Here is a 24,067-nt window from a genome sequence, read left to right as displayed (position 1 = left end):
GTATAACACACTTAAATAACACTATCCATACTATCACTATTTTCCTGTATGTAAAATCAAGTTGTTTGTCTAAGTCAGAGTCACTAATTTATTTATATCTCGAGCTACAGAGCTCCAAATTAAGATCCGTTAAATTTTCCTGAAACTAGACTCACATATCTTCTTACCATAAAATTTTTAAAATTTTTGGTCCAGCCAATAAGTACAGTTTAATCTTTAAAGTTCCCCCTATTTCACTATTCGATAGTTCCGACCTCTCTTCACTAAAAATTAATTATCTTATTGTACAGAATTTGAATGATGTCCTCGTTTATTTCTATTGAAAATAAACTCATTAAGGATTTTAAACATATAAATTATAACCCATAATTACTTTTTTACAATTTTTAATGATTTTTCCAAGTCAGAATAGGGGATTCTGAAATCATTCTGACACTGTCTCACCCAAGTTCAAATATCTCATAATATAAAATTATTTTGCGTACACCGTTTCTTTTATGTGAAAATAGACTCATTCAGCTTTAATTTCATATATCATTCAGCCTCTAATTCAATTTCCACCATTTTTGGTAATTTTTCAAAGTCACACAACTATTGTTGTTTAAACCGTTTTGTTACTGAATGTACTTTTTCATAATTTTTCACATTTCTTTTTATCGATCAAGGTCAATTTCTCGTCTTTCTTGATTTATAACAACACATTTAACTTATTTAACACTCACATTATTCAATTTAGTTCAAAAATCATTCTTTGGAAAAATTACATTTCGCCCCTAAACTTTTCATTAATTCTTATTTCGTCCCTAGGCTCGAAAAATGAAATTCATGCAATTCAATCCCCTTTTCAAGCCTAAACTAAATTCATACGTATCTATAACAGTCCATAGATTTCACAAAAGTCAAAATTTTTCCTTTGAATTTCTCAAGTTCACCATTTAGTCCCTAAATCTCAATTTCACCCAAAATCACTTTGTAAAAGTTGTTTATTTACTAACAACCTTTCATTTTCTACCATAAATTTTCAATTTTCAGCATGTTCATCCATGACATAGTTTTCATACCTTGATAAATTTTCAAATAAATCCTCAAAATAAAGAGAACATGTTATCTCGATCTCAAAAATATAAAAATTATTAAAAACGAGATATGATTACTTACCGATTTATGCCAAGAAAGTCTATTTTCTCTCTCCTAAGGTTTCCATGTAAATTTTAGGGAAGAAGGTGATAGAAAAAGACGATATGTTCATGTAATTAAATATCATCTTTTAATTTCCCCAAATTCCAATTTAGTCCTTTTCTTTTTCTCAAATTCCATGGATGATTCATCCATAAAAACCTACCATCTTTTGATTGATAGTCTATTTACCACATAAGGACCTCTTGTTTTGAATTTCATAGCTATTTAACCCTTCTAGCTTCTAGAATTCAATTTCTACATTTTATACAAATAGGTCATTTCCTTAATTAATCACTAAATCAATAAAATTTTCATATCAGTATTTTCATGCAACCTTCCTATCATAATGCAACCCATGTCATAATTTTAAAATAAATTTTTTCCTTGTCGGATTTGTGGTCCCGAAACCACTGTTCCGACTAAAACCAAAATCAGACTATTACAACTGGAGCATAAGTCTCAAAGTAATCAATTCTTTGATTTTGTGTAAAACCTTTGGCTACCAACTTTGCTTTAAATTTATCAATGGTTCCATCGACATCTATTTTCTTTTTGAAGATCCATTTACAACCTATTGGTTTGGAACCCAGTGGAAGATCAACTAAGATCCAAATTTGATTTCTCATTATTGGATCCATGTCATCATTTATTACGTCTTTCTAAAAAGGAGAGTCTTAAGATTTCATTGCCTCTTCAAATGTAATAGGATTAGATTCCATATTATAACAATAAGGTATCTTATTGCAAATACTTTCACCTTTTCCTTCTATAAGAAACATAATGAAATTTGGTCCAAAATCTTTGACCTTTTAATCTTCTTACTTCTTAATTCTTAACAAGATTCATCATTATTATCAATTTGTTCCAATGGAATCTCATTCTTATTTGAATAATGAATTAATTGTTGTGACTATAATTGTCTTGATATAGAATTAAATATATTTTCATCAAAAATAACATCTCTTGATTCAATAACAGTATTAATTGAAATTGAATCATTTGGTTCAATTACCATGACCTATATGCCTTGATATTATGTGCATATCCTATAAATATGCATTCAATTCCTCTTTCACCTAACTTTTTACGTTTAGGTGTTGGAACTTTAACAATAGCTTTACAACCTCAAACCTTCAAATAATTAAGGTTTGGTTTCCTTTTCTTCCATTGTTCATAGGGAGTTTTTTTAGTTTCCTTATTAGGAACTCTATTCAATATATGACAAGCTGTTAGAACAGCTTCTCCCCAAAAACCTTATCCAAGACCTGAATATGATAACATTGAATTTACCATTTCAATCAAGACTTTATTTTTCCTTTCAACTACACCATTTTGTTATGGTGTGTAAGGGGCTGAAACTTGATAGACAATTTCAATAGATTCAAAATAACTTGGATTATAGTATTTTCCACCTCTATCCGATTTTAAGCACTTGATAAATGATTCACACTGAAGTTCAACTTCAGATTTATAAACTTTAAATTTATCAAGCGTTTCATCTTTTGAATGCAATAAATATACATAAAATTATTTAGAACAATATCAATAAAAGTAACAAAATATTTCTTCCACCTAATGTAGGAGTATTATGCATGTCACATAAATCACTATATATCAAATCAAGCAATTTTTTCCTTTTAACCTTAGGGAAAATGTTTTGTAATTTTAGTCAACATATATGTATTGCATTTTTCAATATTATTATTAAAACAAGAATTAAATCTAACTTATACATGTTATTCAATTTTCTATAATTCAAATGACCTAATCTATAATGCCATAAACAAAAGATTCAACCATATAAGCGAAATAGTATTTTTATTTTTATTAATAATATTAAGTTTGAACATACTCTCATACATATACCATTTCCCTACAAAAATTCCTTCCTTAGACAAAATAAACTTATCTACCTCAAAAACAAGTTTGAAACCAAACTTATTCAACAGACTTCCAGACACTAAATTCTTCCTAACTTCTGGTACATAAATACATCATTTAACTCGAATAGAAAAAAAAGAAATAGGATAAGGCACTAAGGTGTGTATCAAGCCACTAACAATTTTAAGGTTATAATTCATGATGACTACCACAACACATGAAAGTGGAACACTAAGGGAGTTGGCTTCCAACTTTGTCAAACTTGATCGGTTTGATGGTGACAATTTTTGATGATGGCAGAAAAAGATGCACTTCTTATTATCAACTTTGAAGATTGCTTATGTTTTGCATACTTCAAGACCTGAAGAGAATGAAAACGAATCTGTTGCTACAACTCAAGAAAGGCAATAATGGGACAATGTTGATTACATGTGCATGGGCCACGTATTGAATGGTTTATCTGAATGATTACACCTACCAAAATGAAGTCACCGTTAAAGAATTATGGGACAAATTGGAGACAAGATACATGACCGAAAATGTTACAAGTATGAAATTTCTTGCCAGTCGTTCCAATAATTATCAAATGGTTGATGGTCGTTCTGTTATGGACTAATTCCGTGGTATTGAAAAGATGCTGAATCAATTCAAGCAATATGATATGTAAATGGATGAAATGCTTGTTGTATCCTCCATAATAGACAAACTTCCTCCATCTTGGAAAGACATTAAAAGAATTCTAAAACATAAGAAATAGGAAATATCTCTTGAGGCTTTGGCAAATCATCTTTGTATTGAAGAAGAATATCAAAAGCAAGATCAAAATCTAAATTCTGAAAATGCCAAAGTGCATGTTACGGAGGAAGTATAGACTACTAAACCATTCAAGAGAAAGTTCAAACACACTGATAGAGCACCTAAGTTTAAAAAGAAACAAAAAGGCTCATGCTATCATTGTGGTAAGCCGGGACATTTCAAGAATGAATGTCGATTTTTAAAGAAGAAATCATCTTCTAAGGCTGATAATAACAAAAATTTTGTTGCAAAGATATCTGAAATTAATATGACACAAGATGATAATACATGGTGGATTGATATCGGAGCAACCAAACATGTGTGCAAAGACAAAAGCATGTTCACAAAGTTCACACAATGTGAAAATGACAATGTCTTGTACATGAGAAATTCTTCCACCGTAGCAATCAAAGGCAAAGGGTCTGTTGAACTAGAATTCACTTCTAGAAACGTTTTAACCTTAAAATTATTAGTACAAATCTCCTGTGAGGAAAATCTCGAACACACGAATGGAACTTGAGTAGAAAAAAAAAGAAATAGGACAAGGCTCTAAGGTGTGTATCAAGCCACTATCTTTAAGGTTATATTCGCCCCACCTATCTTCGGTGTGCAAATGAGTTCCAAGAAAATTAACCTTGAGGATACAATGAAGCCAATGACTATTTGCGTTTTGCACTGACGAGAATAGTCCACTACGCACTGAGCAATGTATAACAAGAAACTCAATTTCTACAAAGGATTTCTGTATTAATACTTTATAGAATAATTTAATAATATTAGAAAATGAAGGAATAAAATAAAGAATATTAGAATTTGTTTGTGTGATTTCAAATGAAATCTCATTCCTATTTATAGAAAATTTCATGTCTCTTCATAGAGACATCTTTCAATAGATAATATTATAACTATTCAAATAATATTATTTAAATAGTTATAATTCTTTTCAAAAATCAAATAATATAACTTTTGATTAATTACACCCATTTATTTATAGTTATTGGAACAATATAAATATTTGAAAATGTTCCAACATATTAAACTCAATTTAATGATAAAACTCACGTAAAATCTATTCAAAACATGTAATTTGTATAAGCATATATCATTCAAATAGTCACTTGATAAACAAGATAAAAAAAAAAAGCCCAATAATTAATGGAAAACCAAGTTAAAATAATTTGCCTATATCTTGCCCTCTTTGTGAAAATAATCCAACATCATGTTCTATCTCGCATTCTATCCTTTCTAGAACTGAGAGAAGTCATCAAAACCTCTGTTTTGTCGAAAGGATGGGAAAAGGTCTGGATTTGGATTGATCGTTTCTACTTAGATAACCGATCATGTTTGCGGGAGTTCCACAAAGATTTGTCTCTGGAAGAAGAAAACAGACGAAGAACTAGCTAAATTAACTTCGTTAATGGGATTTTTTTAACTGCCAATAATAATGGTATATTGTCCATTACAAGCTTTTGTCTTCGGCATGTGGAAACAGGGGAATGTGGAAATAATGATATTGTTCCTCTCATTCTTCAAAAGTCACCTCATTTGAAACATCTCAGCTTTAACACTGTAAGTAAAGTTGTGATCACTTGGTTTTTTTTTTTTTTTGAATCCATCCTTTGTAATTAAAAAAAAAGAGTATTTTTATGTGTAGTTTTTCTTCAACCGGGGATTCATGTTGTGCCCACCAGAAAGGGTCCCCAAGTGTTTGACATTACATCTTGAGATTATACAAATTCATATACTCTGTGGGAGGAAAGAAGCCATGAAAATGATTGAATATCTTTTAAATAATGGAAGGGTGTTGAAACAGACAGCTATAACTATTGCAAGGGAGGAAGGTTTCAACAGATTAATTGGATTTTCAAGGGCTTCTGCAGGATGCAAGATTGTGGTAACAGAGATAGACTAGCAGAGGCGGACCCTAAAATGTAAAATTTTTATTTAAGCCCTTAAATTTTTAAAAGAATTTTAAATTAGTAAAGATAAAATTGTATTTTGGCCCCCCCTAAAATTATAAAAATTCGATTTAATCTTTTAAAAATTATAAATATATAGACTATAAAAAATTAAAATTTCATTCGGCCCCTCCTAGAAATTTGTTATGGCTTCGCCCCTGTAGACTAGGCTGATGTGTAAGTATGGATTTAGATATTTATTCCTTGAATGTATAGCTTGGCTTGGCAGTTGGAAGGTAACTTAAATCAATTATCCTAAATCTATTTCTTTCATTCATAATTTGCAAGGGGTTCTTTCACTCAAGTTTGTAAATTGCAATGATTATTTATTACCGATGGCATCATCTTCATTGTTTTTGCGAGCAATTTCCATAATATAATTTATAAATTTACTTGGATTTAAAATAAGTATTCATGTAACAGCCCGGTTTAGACCCTAGTCGACAGTGGTTTCGGGACCACAAGTCCGAGTTAGAAAAATATTTTAATATTATTTTTCGTGCTTATAGTATATGAATTAACATGTGTGAAAATTTCATGATTTAATTTATCCGTTTGTGTGCTTAATTTGTAAAAATGGTTATATCGCTTAAAATGTGAAAGTGGCATTTAAATTGTTAAAGTACTAATTTGCTATGGTTAATTAATTGTTAAGTCCTTAAAGGGAAATTAGGCCATTATTAAAGCTTATGGACGGCAAAGGACAACCATTATGTGTTTTGTAAATTAAATCACTAAGGTTAAAATTGTAAATGATGTAATAATATGACATAAATAAAACAAATTAATAGGTTAGTGGAGTATTTCATCTCTTGCATGGCCGAATGTTGAGAAGAAAAGAAGCCATGGTTGTTGTTTAGGTTCGGCACATTTTGAAGCTTTGATTTAGGTATGTAGTTTGCTCGATTTTTTTTTTTATAATTTCGAAGTTTTTGTGATCGTTGCAATGTGTTCTCTTCAGCCCATGCCTCAATTTCAGAACTTGATGATGATTTTTGAGTTTTGCCATTGATGATTTTGTGGGTTTAATGATGTTAATTGATGAGTTATGAAAGCTTGGTATGAGATTAATATGTTTTGTGTTTGGACTTTTTATGAAATTGAGTATTTTGGGTTAAAATGTGAAAATGAAATAGAGGGATTAAAATGTGAAACAAATGAAACATATGGGCATATATGAAGAGTCTAAATAATCGGCCTAGCATGTGCAAAATGAGATTATGTGTATTTTGTAATTTTGTGAATTAGGGACTCAAATGTCAAAATGTGAAAATGTAAGGGCTAATTTGTAAAATACCCTAAATATGAGTATGTGGATTGCATTGAATGTTTTAGTGAATAAAAGAGTTAAATTTGTATTGATTTAGATAAAGAAAAGAGGAAATCAAATTTGGAACGAGGGAAATCAAAAGTCGTCGAATAGTCTTTCGATCCGTTCGTCTTCGTCTGAGGTAAGTTCTTCGAAGAAAATTTTGTAAAATTTTTATGTTTAAAATATATTTATTACATGCAAATAATGTTTGAATATAAATACTGCTAAGCAGAATTTAGTAGCTCAATACACATGTTATATATATATATTTATCAAAATACAGCAGTTAGAAATGAAAAAGAAAAAAATAAATTTTAATGAATAAATAAACAAGAGCTGTTGAAATCTGTTGCATGAATGATTATTACTTCAGCATGCAATTGTTGTATTGAATGCGCAGCAAATTTTAGTGTAATTGGTCTGCTGCTGTTGTAAATAATATATATATATATATATTAATTGATAAAAGTTAACCCCGTCCAAAAATGAGAATTGTTGTCTGAATGCTATAAATTTCAACATTTAATGCATTTTTTTTAAAGCTGATTGAAACAAGCTATAAATGCAATGTCTGTACATGTTATATACACTAATTAAATGATAGTGAGCTTAAATTAAAGTTGCCTGATTGTGTTAAATTCACTATGCAATGCACTACCATTTATGCCGTTTATTTAATAACAGTAGCTGTCCGAATTTATTGATTTTTCAATCAAATTTAGAAGTGGTTATGTTACCATTTGGTGTTAATTAATCTATCCGTTTTGGGCTAACAACATTGTCCGAATGTGATGCTATTAGGCTGATTTAGGGACTTGCATTGTTTATGATTTCACACTATCTGAAACAATATATATATTGAGTATGAACTTATAAATTAAATGCCCTGTATAATTGATGAGTTGTTGTTGCCGAATTTAACTATGCATGGAATCACCTGTTTCAAGCTTAATTTGATTTAATTGCGACACTCAAAAGCCCTAATGAATCATAGGAATTTTGTTATACAATATTGAGAAAAACCACGTCTGGGACGATGGCATTGATTTGAGATTTACATGTAAGACCATGTCCGGTACATTGGCATCGTATATGATTTACGTGTAAGACCCTGTCCGGGACAGTGGCATCGATATTTGATTACATGCAAGACCTCGTCTAGGACGTAGGCATTGTACGATCTTTACGAGTTATCCGAGTATCTATATTAATTTTGAATAGTTCAACGGGCAATGTGATATAAAGACAGAATCTGAAATCGAATTAAATGTTTTAGGTATGTATTCATACTATGTTATGAAATTAAGGTAAGTTGTATACTTGAATTGATGAATTAAAGCTATGTGAGAAATAAATTATGTGTTATCACAATTGAACATAAGTGTTTCGGCCTATTGATATAGTTGTAATATTTAAAAATGATAATTATATATGTTTATGCGTAATTGTGCATTTAGCTATACATTTTGGTAACATATAAACTTGTGAGTGTGATATATGTATATTTAATTAAGGTTTGGGTTGACTTGGCTATTTGATTTAGTGTGAATGTTCATATAATTAATGTTTGCTTATGACTTACTAAGCTGCGAAAGCTTACTGTGTGTATGATTATTCTTCGTTTTATAGCTTTTGGAAGTTGGTTACGAGCTTGGGGATCGTCAGAGAAGGCTATCACACTATTGACTCCTTTTGGTATTTTGTTGAAATTGAATTAAATTTTATGGCATGTATAGCATAACTGAAATGCTTGATTTTGGGTTATGTATATAAATGGCCATGCGAGAATGGCCTAATTTCCATGCTTAAATTCGGTTTAGTAAAAAAAAAAATGGCTTGAACATTATGTTTGAGCTTAGTTTTATATGTTCTCGGTTGAATGTTCAATGTGTTTGGTTTCAATGATTCGACCATGGTATAAGTCTATTTGGTATAGATGATAATTAGTATGATTGGTAACTTGATTATATGTCTTGATTGGTTATGTCATGAATAATTTATGAATTAGTTTATATTAGTAAGTTTAAAACATAGTAAATATCTTGTAATTTTTTACTAAAAAATAAAATAATAATAATAATAAAATTCGGCTAATGATGTATATAAGATTATGATCTAATCTTAATTTGAAGTGATGTTTATGCTATAAATTGGTTAGAGGTGTTACAATTCATATGGAGCCTCTCTACCATTATATATATTTGATGATACATGCAGAAGATGAACAATTGCTGTTCGAAACCTTGATTGTTCGAATCAGCTTAGTTGGAGTTTGGAAGATTTTCATCACAAACATTTGCTCAAATTTGGGATAATTGTATACCAATCCGAATTGGTATGAAGTGTGGGAATCAACCTAAGATGCAGAATGAAGTCCATATGGGTTCACAAAGTCTGCAAACTTGTCTATAGTTGACACATTTCTGTGAAGGATTTACTAATAATACGATACATTACTTGCTACTTTCTCATACAAATTTTGTACTTGTTTTGCCTTCATGGCCATGTATTCTTGGAATTGGAATCCCTCAAATAGATTGTTTTGTAAAATGTGCTTCCACAGGTTGTTCTAATGATTAGTTAAACCATAGTAACACATTCATCTTATCAGACCAATGAAGATTAATAATCAAATCCTTTTTAATAGAAGAAATATTTTATTTTAGTATCAAATTCGAGACTGCTTCTCAGAATTTCAAGATCTGTTTTATTTAAGCGACCATTGAATTAATTTTCCTTTTTCTGGTATAAATTTAATCAAACCCAGGAGTTTGATACTTTGAAACCATAAAAGAGTAACAACGCTCACTTCTTCACTCATCCTCTCTTTTCTCTCCTCCTCAAGGTCTTTCCTTTCCTTCAAAAACCAAAACATACCTCTTTTCACTTTAGTTGCTAACAAAAAATTTAACTTTTTTTTGTTTTAGGAGTGAAGCTATCATATGGGACATCAGGGTTCGGGGCAGATGCATCCATCCTTAAATCAACAGTTCAAAGAGTTGGGATATTGGCTGCTTCAAGATTGGTGCTACATTTTAGTGTTCAATGATGGGGTTGGTGCCGATTACGTACAGAAAGAGAAGGTTGTTCCACGTGGAATTGGTTCCAATGATGTTGGATTAAGGTGCGCTATCTCTTCATATTTGGGAGTGAATTACTGTTATCAACTGTTTACAAGCTGATTAGTCTTGCATCTACTAAATTGTTGATCAAAGGTTGAAGGCTCATTTTAATTTCAACTCTTTCTGACAAGTGCATATGTTAAATAAGATGACAACTAAACATGAAACAAACTTGTAATGTTCTTTTCTTTTTATAACTGGTGTTTGATATTTCATGTCGTTGTCATTTACAAATTTTCGAGGATCACTCATTGACTAGTACGACAGCTATTTTGGATGGTTGATTCATGATGATATTTGACTGTATTTTTCGTATGATAGTTGCCATGGTATTTCTGGTGTATGTTATGAAATCTGGTCATGCTCCGAATTTTTCTTTATCAGGTGCGCACGTTTGGATGGCGATGCTGATCGCCTAGTATATTTTTCGGTCTCAACTAACAGTAGCAGAAAATTTGATCTAGTTGACGGGGACAAAATATTATCCTTATTTGCTTTATTCATCAAAGACCAACCAAGCATTCTAGCCAAGGATGGCAATGAAAAACCAAATAATAATTCTCAAGCTCGACTTGGTGTTGTACAGACAGCTTATGCTAATGGAGCATCCGCCGATTATCTCAAACAGTTGGGTTTGGAAGTCATTTTTACTCCTACAGGGGTAAAACACTTGCATTAGAAAGCTGCTCAGTTTGATATTGGAATCCTGGTTGTCTTGGTTAGAGGCCAGGAACAATGAACTCGGTTTGGCGTCTGAAGGTAATTTATGAATGAAGTCCTTTTCTTTTAAGAATTATCTATGATAGTTTATTGAGTATTATTTTCATTTTTTTTTTGAGGATCTGAACAACAGAAAGCTGCTCTAAGACTACTTTCAGTCAGAAAATTGATCAACCAAGCTGTTGGAGATGCTTTGAGTTGCTTGCTCTTGGTTGAGGCTATTTTGCAACAAAAAGGTTGGTCAATACATTAATGGAATTAACTTTACCAGGATTTACCTAGTCGACAACTTAAGGTGAGTTTTCTTTATCACTCTCTCATCTATAGCAGAGATCATATCTACCTTTTCTCGCTAGTTTTCCATATTTTGACTAAGACCTTTTCTTTTGCACCTAACAAGGGAGAAAGTATGATATAAGTGCGCAAAATTAGCTTAAAAATATTTTGCTTGTATGTTTCCATTGCTTTTGTTAGGTCAAAGTTGTAGACAGAACAGCTGTTGCAACAACAAATGCCGAAACCGTAGCTCCTGGCATTCAAGAAGCCATTGATGCTGAAATTGGTAAAATCTTGCCATTGATCTTATCTCAATGCATGTTTTGGTGCTTATACTCGGCTTATTATATGGTTCAATTAATATAATTTTTGGGGCATATTTTTGAAAATTTTTATACAAAATGCAGTGAAGTAACCTAAAGGCCGGTGTTTCATACGACCATTAGGTACAGAGGATGTCATTCGTGTTTATGCAGAAGCCTCCACCCAGAAAGCTGCAGACAGCTTGGCCAGTTCTGTTGCCAAAATTGTTGACCGTTTTCTAGGTTTTGGAACCTCTCAGCAGTAGCTTCCCTAATCTTTTCACATTTTAACAGAGGTCACAAAATGTTAAACAGCTGGTTCTAGTTTTAACCAACTTACATTGTCGAGTTCATGATTTTTTTTATTTTGTTCACGGGTTCAGGATTAGTAGATTCAGAAATGGAGATATAGATTACTGTGGGTGCTTTATAGTTTAAACTTTTATAACATTAAACTTTATCACCTTACTTCTGGCATTGATTTCAAATTGAGTTTACACTCTACTTTGAACATTACAGAGTTCCTTTTCTGTTCAGTCTGGATTCGTTCATACACTAAAAAGAACCCGAATCCGAAAAGCCATGAAAATTTGAACTTAATCCAGGAAATACATTTTAAATTCAGTTTATTGACTACATATACATTAGATACATAATTGTAAACATTTAATTACTTTTAATATGTAATTCAAACTCACAAATACATACTAGCAGACAAAAAAGAAACTGGAAAATACAGAAGAAAAAGTACAAATACTTAATAGGATTCCCATCACTTGTTGGGTGCCTTTATGTAACCAACATGGGAAGAGTTCGAGGTTTTAGCAAGGGTTTTCAACTCGTTAGCGATCCAACATTTGGATGTTTCCCTGTGGTAAAAGTACCCCAAACAATTGCAATCGGAGGTGCATTTCCTCCCACAATCACTCTCCTTTATCCCTTCTCCTTCATTGTACTGGCTCATGAAATGGTTCACTCCTTCTAGCTTGTAGTAGCCGAAATCGTTCGGCCTACAGTTCACCTTCTTCTGCTGACAATTCCGGCTCCAACCGAGTAATCCGTTTGGTGACGGGCAAGCAACGCATTGGTTCTCCTCACAGAGTCCAAAGTTCCCACACCTCTCCGGTAGTTCACATTCATTGCCCCATACTGAGTCCCTAGAGAAGAGAGTGAAAGTCTCTTCCCATGCCTGTGAATCAACCTTGTCATAGTAGGTAAAAACCCTCAGGTTTCCATCGATCCCGAGTCGAAGAATCGACAATGTGCTGTTATATTTCGGCCTTGTCAAGATGAGATTTCCGGTCCCGATGGACGAGTTAGCCACTGTGTAGTCTAACAAAACGTCATATGCAAAACCATCATTTGTTTCCTCGACATTTAGTGTCACAGTTTGTAAAGTACCATCTTGTGTATTTGGCCAAACGGATGATTTGAAGTAGACAAGTGGTTTAGAAGAGTTCATTCCCTTGTACTGCAAAACCAACTGTTTAGGCTCCATCACCAAGCTATAGGCTCCGTTGACATTGTTTTGAGCAGAAGCCCGGCTCACAAGCTTTGTCGCCCCTCCGGCTCTAAGCGACTGACCCACCAAGAGTGTGTCAGTTGGATGATCAAAACTTTGCCAAATGAACTTGCCATTGGAATCGTGTAACACCATGTTACCATTAGGCAACAATTGGAACCCTACCACAGCTTTGTTGGCAGTGTTACTTTGCCAAGCAATCCGACCATCGGCATCAGCCAAGACAAGGTTCCCGTCAGTCCCGAGAGAGAACGTGGCGTTCTCGCGAACAGGGTTCCCCCTGTTGGCCTCCCAAACCCATCGGAAGAGCGACTCGGAACGTGTTGTAGCCATGCGTAACGCAAGGGTGAAGGCATTAGGCGTGGTGTTATAAAACGCAAGCTGGAAGGGGGCATTAGCTATGCTTATGACACGGTAATCTGCACCATATTCAACAATAAAAGGCCCAAATTCCCCTTCGTTGACAAACCTAAAAGTTTCAGATGGAGGAACAACAGCTTTGGCACTAAAAGCAAACAGCAACAAGAAGGAAAAAGACAGCAATGACATGGTGAGAGAAGGGTAAAGAGACATTTTTGGCTATGAAAGCTTTGATGATATGGAGATGGAGCAACTAAGCATGGTCTATTTATAAGGATTCAATGAAGGCACATTGGATACCATCAAAGGTATAATAAAATAAGTTCATGGGATTAAAAAATTGGGTTTTCAAAAATATTTTGAAAAAAGAAAAAAACAATCTTTGCCTTCTACTAGAAGATATCAATCTGATCCACAATGATTTTGACCTTATATTATCTTAAGGTGCAGTCGATGTTGACATTCGAAAATCTGGTCAGCCAAGTTAAAGCAGAGGCTGCTACAATGGAACCATAATTATTCTTCGAATTGCACCGCCGACTGAACAATTTTCCCTTCAAAGTAAGCCATTTAAATGTTTAATTAGGTTCTCTTAAATTTAGGATTAGGATTGACTTAGGCTAAATATTTAAGTCGATTGAAAAGAGAGTAATTAAAGTTTGGTTTAATTCTCCCCACAGTCTGTGTAATCTTAAGACCTTTAAAATTTAATCCCTATGTCTTTAACTCCAAAAATTAAATCCCTCCGATTGTTTAACTTAAAATTTAAACTTTAATTGATAATAGTATTAATGAAATTTCTTTAAATTTGAATACCCAGGTTTGCGTTCATCATGCATAATTGCGATGAGTCTCCCGCCTCACCATACACATTTGCCATGAGAGGGTTTTGCAGGGTTCTTGTCTAGTTTTTTTATTCACTGTACTTTATATTGATTTAATTCTATATTATAATTGTTCGGACATATATTTGTACTTGTATTGTATTTGTAATAGTACAACTTTAGAAAAAAAATAAAAAGTCTGATTTAAAAATTGAATGAAGTCCAATTGACAACTCAAATTCAATAAAAGTGTCATCAATTGTACTTTAATTTTCAAACAAACAAGTAAAGGGACTAGAATGAAAAGTAGGACTTAAATTTAAAGTTCTCAATATTTCAGGGAGTGGAGGAAGAATAAGACCTCAACTTTAATAGTTTGGCAAAAGTTGGGTGCTAAATTAATAATTAAAAGGGTCTTGCTTGACCAGAATAATTTCAGGATTCCAGGCCCACCTGCTGTCATTTCCTGTCTTGCATTATCAAAGCTAAAGCATCAATCATATATACTATAATAAAACGACGTAATTTAGAAGGTGAGACGCCAAAAAAGGTTTCTTCAATTTGCTACAGACAAGACAGTTCTTATAAACCCTATGGTTACGTGCATGTCTCTGTTAGATTATTTCACAATTTCTTATGTTTTAAGATAAATAAATAGGATTTAATTAGTTAAATTTAGAGGGTCAGCATCATGTAAATTATCTTGAGATTATGGAAAAACTTGGTCATCAAAACATTAATAAATAAATTCATTATCAATTTGTGTAAAAGCAAGCTGGGACACGTAGTGTGTCTAACTGATCTTCCTTTCTATATTTTTAATTGTAAAAGAAATTTTATATCTACAATCCTGGGGATAATCAATCATATCATATCCTACTTGTATTATTATTTTTAACTATATTTACTGGCAAGCAAATAAAATTTTGAAGTTCAACAAGGAAACCAAAGTAGTGTGGTTTAGGTTTCAATATACGTATATTTTAACTAATCTTATAAATATTGATAAGCGACTCTCAACTCAATCGACCAATAAGTAATGGATAATTATTTGGTGTATCAGAAATCTACTAGTACTCTTACCATGATTATGAGTGTCTTTTGAGTAGTTTTAAAATTTTAAAAATTAAATAAATGAGACATTTGTCACCCTCCAATTTGCTTGTGAGAAAAAATTAATTTTCACCTGATAAAAATAATTTCAGTATAGATATAGATGATGATTTGTGTATTTAGTACTACTTCGGTTGGTTCTCGGTTTAATTGATCCAACCAACTAATTCAGTATGTTTATGAAAATAATGCCCTAAACTAGGAGTGAATTCGGAAATTTTTTAGGGGACTAAAGCAGAATTTTCCCTTATATTAATTTATAATTTGATCATTTATGGAGAACTAGAATTACAATTTTCTAATATTTAGGAGACCAAAGCCCCTGCCTACCCCTCTATTCACCCCTGCCTTAAACCTTAACTACACATTTATATTTATTTAGGTAAATAAGTTATTCACTTTTAGTTTAAAATTTTAATGATAAAAGAGATGTTCATAAGTCATTTAACAACTTATTCATACCCGCAATTTGTGTAACAAATATACTTATTAAAACTTGAGGTAGAAATTAAATATGGTTAAAATGCTAAAATTAAATATTTAAAATTTATTATATCATGAATTCAAATTTCATCGTAATTAAATTTATATTAATTTTATATACAAATATAAATTCATAATAATATAATTATTTTATTTATAAAAATATACTTTACTAATATTTCAGTGTTAGGAGATATTGTAATGGATAAACACGAGCAAGCCACCGTTGGTTTGAGTCTTTTGTGATGGCTTTGAAAGTCTTGAAGACGTCAAGCTTAGCTGTGGTGCAATTACATCTAAACGGCGGGCCGGTTGGAAGATAAGGCAACAAAGCATCTCTACGGGACCCTCGCTTGTTGTTTAGGTTGCGCTGTATCTGGTAACAAACTTTTAGCTATTGCTTTCGTATTTCAATTGTATAGGGCTTGATCAGTGGTTAAGAGTTCGATATTTGTCCTGAGTATAAAGCACCTTTAAAACTCGTGATTAATATCTATTCTCTTAATGAATGTATAAAATGTAAAAGATTAATTCACTCCAATAAATTCCTTAAAAAATAAAAAATATATATATATTCAATGTTAGCAATAATGAAAGCTTCTCACAAGCACTTAAATTATATGAATTTAAATTCTGTTATCTTCCATCCCTTTTCTCAATATTATATTGAAATATAGAAATTTTAGATCACGATGTTTCAAGTTAATGGTATCAATTTAATTTAATTTAATTTAATCTAATATTTTAACAAAAATAAGTATTGATTATAATAGTAAGGTATATTGTATATTAGTAAAAAGAATATAAATTAGACCTGTTCATAGTAAAAGTTACTTGTTTAAATCGAACGTCCCTTAAAATTTTAGAGGGTTTGAGCAAAATTATAAAATGAGCTTAAGCTTAAATATTCAAAGCCCAAACTTGATTTGACATTTTTTAAAAGTTTGTAATGTTTTATATTATGCTATTTTTATATATTGTATAATTTATAATACAAAAATTAATTCTATAATACTACTATAATCTAACCATTAAAAAATTTAAGAAGATTATATATAAAATTTTAATAATATAATATTACAAACTTTAAAAAATTATTTGAAATTGAGTTCGAGTTTTGAATGTTCAAATTTAAACTTAACCCATATCTTAAATAGATTTTTATTTTTTGCTTAAATTTATTTTTTGAACTTAATATTTTACCCAAATCTTTTTAAATTTGGAGTGTACACAACTATAAACGAGTATAGTTTTCCTATTCTGTGAACACTACACAGTTCCTTTACTAGTCTGTACCATTCTGTCTTTATTCGTTTATGCGCCCAAAGAGAAGAGCCATGAGAACTTGCACTTGGTCCACTCAATGCATTTCAAATTTAGTTTACTGACTACACATACACTTGATTGATACTTTTAAATAAAACTTTAATTTGTAATTCAAACTTACAAATACTTATTAGCAGACAACAAAGAAACTGGAAAATACAGAGGAAAAAGTACAAATACTTCATAGGATTCCCATCACTTGTTGGGTACCTTTATGTAACCAACATGGGAAGAGTTAGAGGCTTTAGCAAGGGTTTTCAACTCATTAGCGGTCCAACATTTGGATGTTTCCCTGTGGTAAAAGTACCCCAAACACTTGCAATCAGAGGTGCATTTCCTCCCACAATCACTCTCCTTTATCCCTTCTCCTTCATTGTACTGGCTCATGAAATGGTCCACTCCTTCTAGCTTGTAGTAGCTGAAACCATTCGGCCTACAATTCACCTTCTTCGGCTGACAATTCCGGCTCCAACCGAGTAATCCGTTTGGTGACGGGCAAGCAACGCATTGGTTCTCCTCACAGAGTCCAAAGTTCCCACACCTCTCCGGTAGTTCGCATTCAGTGCCCCATATTGAGTCCCTAGAGAAGAGAGTGAAAGTCTCTTCCCATGCCTGTAAATCAACCTTGTCATAGTAGGTAAAAACCCTCAGGTTTCCATCGATCCCGAGTCGAAGAATCGACAATGTGCTGTTGTATTTCGGCCTTGTCAAGATGAGATTTCCGGTCCCGCTGGACGAGTTAGCCACTGTGTAGTCTAACAAAACGTAATAAGCAAAGCCATCACTTGTTTCCTCAACATTTAGTGTCACAGTTTGTAAAGTACCATCTTGTGTACTTGGCCAAACAGATGATTTGAAGTAGACAAGTGGTTTAGGAGAGTTCATTCCCTTGTACTGCAAAACCAACTGTTTAGGCTCCATCACCAAGCTATAGGCTCCGTCAACATTGTTTTGAGCAGAAGCCCGGCTCACAAGCTTTGTCGCCCCTCCGATTCTAAGCGACTGACCCACCAAGAGTGTATCAGTTGGATGGTCAAACTTTGCCAAATGAACTTGCCATTGGAATCGTGTAACACCATGTTACCATCAGGCAACAATTGGAACCCTACTACACCTTTGTTGGCAGTGTTACTTTGCCAAGCAATCCGACCATCGGCATCAGCCAAGACAAGGTTCCCGTCAGTCCCGAGAGAGAACGTGGCATTCTCGCGAACGGGGTTCCCCCTGTTGGCCTCCCAAACCCATCGGAAGAGCGACTCGGAACGCGTTGTAGCCATGCGTAACGCAAGGGTGAAGGCATTAGAGGTGGTGTTATAAAACGCAAGCTGGAAGGGGGCATTAGCTATGCTTATGACACGGTAATTTGCACCATATTCAACAACATACGGCCCAAATTCTCCATCGTTGACAAACCTAAAAGTTTCAGATGGAGGAACAATAGCTTTGGCACTAAAAGTAAACAGCAACAAAAAGGAGAAAGACAGCAATGACATGGTGAGAGAAGAGTGAAGAGACATTTTTGGATATGAAAGCTTTGATAATATGGAGATGGAGCAGCCAAGCATGGTCTATTTATAAGGATTCAAATTTCAATAAAGGCACATTGGATACCATGAAAGTATAATAAAATAAGTTCATGAGAGTAAAAAATTGGGTTTTCAAAAATATTTTGACAAAAAAAATAAATAAATCTTTGCCTTCTACTAGAATATATCAATCTGATCCACAATGATTTTGACCTTATATTATCTTAAGGTGCAGTTGATGTTAACACTGCAAATTCTGGGAATTCTTTCAGCCAGGTTAAAGCAGAGGCTGCTACAATGGAACTAATTAATATTCTTCGAATTGCATCACTGACGAAGAGTTTTCCCTTGTCGTGACATTCGTGACTCATGTATTAAATAATTATTTTAAAATTAATCCACTTAAATGTTTAATTAGCTTTATAATCAGCTTTTAGGATTAGGATTGAATTAGGCTGAAAATTTAAGAAGATTGAGAAAATGGTTTAATTATTTTCACTGTCCCTGTAATCTTAAAACTTTTTGAAATTTAATCCCTGTGCTTGTTTAACTTAACATATTAAATTTAATTGATAAAAGTATTAATATACTTCTGTTAAATTTGAACGTGTGGCATATTAAAAACACATATTAATCTTTAAATCAAATCCGTAGAGAGACTAAATCTATGAAATGAAAAGCAAAGGGACTAATATTTTCAAGAGCATAAGGAGTTAGGGCGGGGACGGTAAAGGATGGCTGCTAAATTAATAATAAAAAGGGTTTTGTTTGACCAAAATAATTTCAGGATTCTGTGCCTCCCTGCTGTCATTTCCTGTCTTGAATTATCAACACTTGGCATTTTAATATTCCTATAAAAGGGAAAAAAATCAATGCTATGTATCAATCATTTATACCGTTATAATAAAAGGACATAATTTAGAAGGTGAGACGCCAAAAAACGTGTCTTAAATTTGCTTAAGACAAGACAGCTTTTTTAACTCTTATGGTTACGTGCATGTCTCTGTTACATTAATAATCTAAAGGACATGCATCATAATGATATAGTTATCTGTAAGAGTCTAGATTATGGATGAAGGACTAAGAAAACTTCGTCATCAAATCATTAAATTCAAAATCTTTTGCGTGAAGCAAGCACGTATGGGCACGTGTCTATGTGTTTCTTTCTATATTATTATATATAGAAATTAACTTTTATTTACTTTTATCATATTCGTGTTAGATTATGACATATTCATGAAGTAGGGAAAAGAATTTATGAAAAAAAATATATTTAAAAGTAAAGATCATGAAAATATCTACTGTAATACCCAATTTTAGCCCGGGCTCACAAAAAAAAATCTAAAGTAATATCATTTGGCCCGATCGAAATTGCCCATTACTTGAAAAGGTTGAAGGTCCATCTACAAGCTTATGGAAACATAATCTTCAGGGATATGCAATCTTATATATGATATGCAATCTTAGATATAATATATAATCTTAGATATGATATGCAATCTTAGATATGATATATAATCTTAGATATGATATGCAATCTTAGAAGATATGATTTTGTAATTTTAGAGATTTAATTTGTAGATACCCTTTAATCTCAGCCGTTGATGTAATTGATCTGTACCGTTAGATTTGGGGAGGCTCAACTATAAATAGAGGCCTCTCCCTTCATTGTAAAAAGAAAATGAGGAATAAAATAAGAAAACGATTGGCAGTTTTTTAAAGGTGGCTTACTATTTTTTTTCTTTTGATTATTTTTTACTTATTTACGATTTTAAAAAAGGGAGAAGGTGATACCACTGCGAATTTTATTTATTTTATTTAGCCCCTCCGCCTTTTAATGTTTTTGTAATTAAATTTTTTTTATTTTTTTTAATTTACCATTTTATTTATTTTTATTTCAATTTGGTCTAATTTGAACGACGTCGTTTAGAGGAGAAGGGAAAATTGCCCTTTCAGCCCCTCTATGTAATTCGAGTGTTCAATTAAGTCCTCCAGCCTTTATTTATTTACGAATTTACCCCGGATCTTTACTAGCGATCCAATTTAGTCCATTTTCATATTTTCTTTAAAAATCAATATTTTTGATAATGCAATTGTATTCTTTTAATTTTTATTTTATAATTCTCATATGCAATTATTATTTTTTTATATGTATATTTAAGCATGTATTTATGTTTTTTTTATACTAAAATTTTCGCATACTTATATTTTATATACACATGTTTAATTTATTTAATTAATTTTAATATTATATTAATTGTTTAAAACTTATGTATTTTTTTATGTGTACAAGTATATTTTTTATTCGCTTATTAATTTATGTTTGCATATTTTTATTATTATCTTGCCTATTTATTTGATATTTTGCACGTCATTATTTTGTTTATTTATTTGTTTATTCATATTATTTCTATGAAATTGTTGTATTTATTATTGATATTTGTTTAAGGGGCATTCATTCTCATATTCAACATAACATTACCCTATCTCTTATTTAATTTTAAAATAAAACGCTTCAAAATAGAGGTAATACTCGTATTTAGGATTTCTCAAGGAAATTGAGCCCTAACGTATTGGGTTCCGATTTTTTTGAAAATCTAACAATCGAGGATTTCTCTTTAATCAAAAAAATAAGAACTCATTCTTAGGAATTCAACATGTTGTGTCCTAACGTATTGGATGTGATGCATTGATTTCTCGAAATGAATATTTTTTTAAAAAATAATAAAGGAAATATTCCGAGTTCGGGATTTTAGAGGAATTGTGCCCTAACGTATTGGGCCGCGATTTATTAAAACTTGAATAAATGGATATTCTTTTACATTTTTTATTGCACTAGTATTTTGCCCTAATTCATTTTTGGGGAAAATTAGAATGTCGTGCCCTAACGTATTGGGTGTGGTATTTTATTTCTCTGAAATGATAAGGGTCTTAATATGTAACGTTTTAAGTTTTTGCTAAGGATTACGATTTTCAAATTTTCGACATTAAGACATTAATTAATTAACTAGGTACCAATTTTTGGGCGTAATGAGGGTGCTAATCCTTCCTCATACGTAACCGACTCCCGGACCTGTTTTTCTAAAATTTGTAGACCAAAGTCATTTTTAGGTGACCCAATCACACCTTAATAAAATATTGGTGGCGACTCCCAATTTTCATTTTTTAAAGTCGACAACCTAAAATTTTTGTTTTTTTCAAAAAAATGGTTTCGACACCTACAAGATAATATTTATTGTTTTATAAAATTATTGAGATTTTGATTACTTTACAATTAAGTCGGGATCCATCAATTAACCTAGTTGATGAGTGGCATATTAACTTGGTCAAATACTTAATGTATAGTATAAATATTTATAAAATTTATTTATGTAACAAATATATAATTTATATACAAATAATGTTGTAGTTGAAATGGTAAAATAACGATATTTAAGATTATTGTGTCCTAAGTTTAAATCTTATTATGTATATTTTATATATTAAAATGTAAAAAATAAAATATATATATATCATCAAAATAATATAATTTATTTTTAAAAAGTAATTATTTATTTATTACTTAACTGAATTAGTGTCTAATTAAATCTTGATGTGAACTGAATGAATTGAGTTATAAATGTGTCTAATAATTAGCAATCAAACAAAATTTTGAAGTTGAACAAAACTTCCATTAATGGATAAAATAAGAAACCCAATATACTTTACTTGCATGATAAATTTTTATTATTATACTAGAAATATCATTATAACCGTATGTATATTTATTAGAAGAAAATAATAAATTCTAATAAATATGGGTAAACTCATAAGATTATAGACCGTCGTCACCGACAGAATTTTGCAACCACAATGGATAAATACGAGCAAAGGCAACAAACTGTGAGTGGAGTCTTTTGTGATGGCTTTGAAAGTCTTAGCTTAGCTGTGGTGCAATTATATTCGAATGGCGGGCCAGTTGAAAGATAAGGCAACTCAAGCATGTTGTTTTGGCTACGCTGTATCTGGTAACAATGTTCCAACTATTGCTTCAAATGTTTGATTGTAGAATCAAGTCGACACGTATTTGTATCATTGCTCTTCACGACATCAATTCAAACAGAGATAAAGGTAAAAAGGTAAGCAATAGTTGGCCCCAAAATGAAAATATTTCAAAATAAATAAAAAAAGTTTAAATCCTTTTAAAAAAATAATAAAATCATAAATTAATACATGATAAAATTATATTTTAACCTCTAAAAATTTATGATTCAATTTATCTTTGAATTCAAAATTTATTTATTTTTCATTAATGTACTAGTCATACTGATCAAAGTCTATGCATCAAAAAGTTTTCCATCATGAGATTTCAGTTCATGAATTATTATGTATCAATTTTATTTAATTTATTTTAATAAAAATTAGATACTCATCCAAATTCAAAAATTAAAAAAGAACTTAATTGAAAATTAAACTTAATTCCTGAAAATATATTTAGGGTTAGGAAATGAACTTTTTTGGAAAACAAGTTCACTAAACATCAAATAATAATCGAGCCTTCAACCTAAATGATGTTGATAAGTAAAGGATGATATAAGTGCTATGAAGATTTTATTATTTTCAAATAATTTTATTGAACTTTTTTTCAAAAAAATTTTGCTACAAATTTTAAAAAATAAATAACCTTTTAACTCATATGAGAATATGTTTCAAGGTTGTAATTTTTTTAGATGATGTGCTTTGATTTTATTGAGAATTTTATGGATTAAAGGTAAAGGGATGCACCAACAATTGTTAGATATTGTTCTTGGTGGAGGGTTTTATCTCTTGATTCTATCAAGAGCTCGAGTGGGTTCACAAAGTGGTCCTGTTGAAAGTCCAAGTGCCATAAAATGTGATAGGGTCATAGTGGGAGTGCCTTGTACGATGCCTGAGAAGATGAATCATGTGCAATTGCACATGGTTAGACCCAAATACAATCCCTATATCATATAGGACATTTTTGGATGAAAATGCTACAACTTGAGCTAGCATTATAGATACAAACAAATGGGTTAAAGGTTGATGATGATTCCTCCGGTGCCCAAGAGTTATACAAGAGTGAAATAGTGATGGAGGGTCTTTAGAAGGTGGTGGTAGAAAGTACGGTCTTTAATAGTGTTTGCATGGTCTTGATGTTGGTTAACCCCAAAGGTCTTTAAGGAGTCCTTCCTGTAAATCTTAAGAAGCTATATACGTCTTGAAGATTGGGAGTCTACCATACGTGTTCTTGAGAGATAAGAAGGTGTTGTCTTTGTAGGCTCCCTTGGCTAGGTTAGGGATGTGACCATGTGAGGGGCCACGTGCAAGACACTTAAGGGATAGCTAATTATAGCCATGTAGGGTAAGG

General features: G+C 31.7%; 2 protein-coding genes and 1 pseudogene across 2 annotated transcripts; 1 reads left to right on the top strand and 2 right to left on the bottom strand.

Moving 5' to 3' along the window:
* The first annotated feature begins 10,059 nt into the window (after positions 1-10,059).
* Positions 10,060-11,101, top strand: LOC105786702 (phosphoacetylglucosamine mutase-like). Its single transcript, XM_052630549.1, has 2 exons — positions 10,060-10,249; positions 10,632-11,101. The coding sequence occupies exons 1-2, from the start codon at positions 10,068-10,070 to the stop codon at positions 10,924-10,926; spliced, it is 477 nt and encodes a 158-aa protein (XP_052486509.1). The 5' UTR covers positions 10,060-10,067; the 3' UTR covers positions 10,927-11,101.
* Positions 11,102-12,154: 1,053 nt separating this feature from the next.
* LOC105778227 (epidermis-specific secreted glycoprotein EP1) lies at positions 12,155-13,688 on the bottom strand. Its single transcript, XM_012601891.2, has one exon. The coding sequence runs from the start codon at positions 13,638-13,640 to the stop codon at positions 12,318-12,320; it is 1,323 nt and encodes a 440-aa protein (XP_012457345.1). The 5' UTR covers positions 13,641-13,688; the 3' UTR covers positions 12,155-12,317.
* Positions 13,689-17,251: 3,563 nt separating this feature from the next.
* LOC105778220 (epidermis-specific secreted glycoprotein EP1-like) lies at positions 17,252-18,773 on the bottom strand (annotated as a pseudogene).
* Positions 18,774-24,067: the final 5,294 nt, after the last annotated feature.

This window comes from Gossypium raimondii, chromosome 1 (assembly GCF_025698545.1).
Source record: "Gossypium raimondii isolate GPD5lz chromosome 1, ASM2569854v1, whole genome shotgun sequence".
NCBI lineage: Eukaryota > Viridiplantae > Streptophyta > Magnoliopsida > Malvales > Malvaceae > Gossypium > Gossypium raimondii.
This window is presented reverse-complemented; position numbering and strand designations above follow the sequence as displayed.

Bases quoted from the DNA above. Each gene is read 5' to 3' on its own strand.
- LOC105778227 (XM_012601891.2), bottom strand. From the start codon at position 13,640: ATGTCTCTTTACCCTTCTCTCACCATGTCATTGCTGTCTTTTTCCTTC.
- LOC105786702 (XM_052630549.1), top strand. From the start codon at position 10,068: ATGGGACATCAGGGTTCGGGGCAGATGCATCCATCCTTAAATCAACAG. The intron at 10,250-10,631 runs GTGCGCTATCTC...TTTCTTTATCAG, and splicing joins TCCAATGATGTTGGATTAAG to GTGCGCACGTTTGGATGGCG.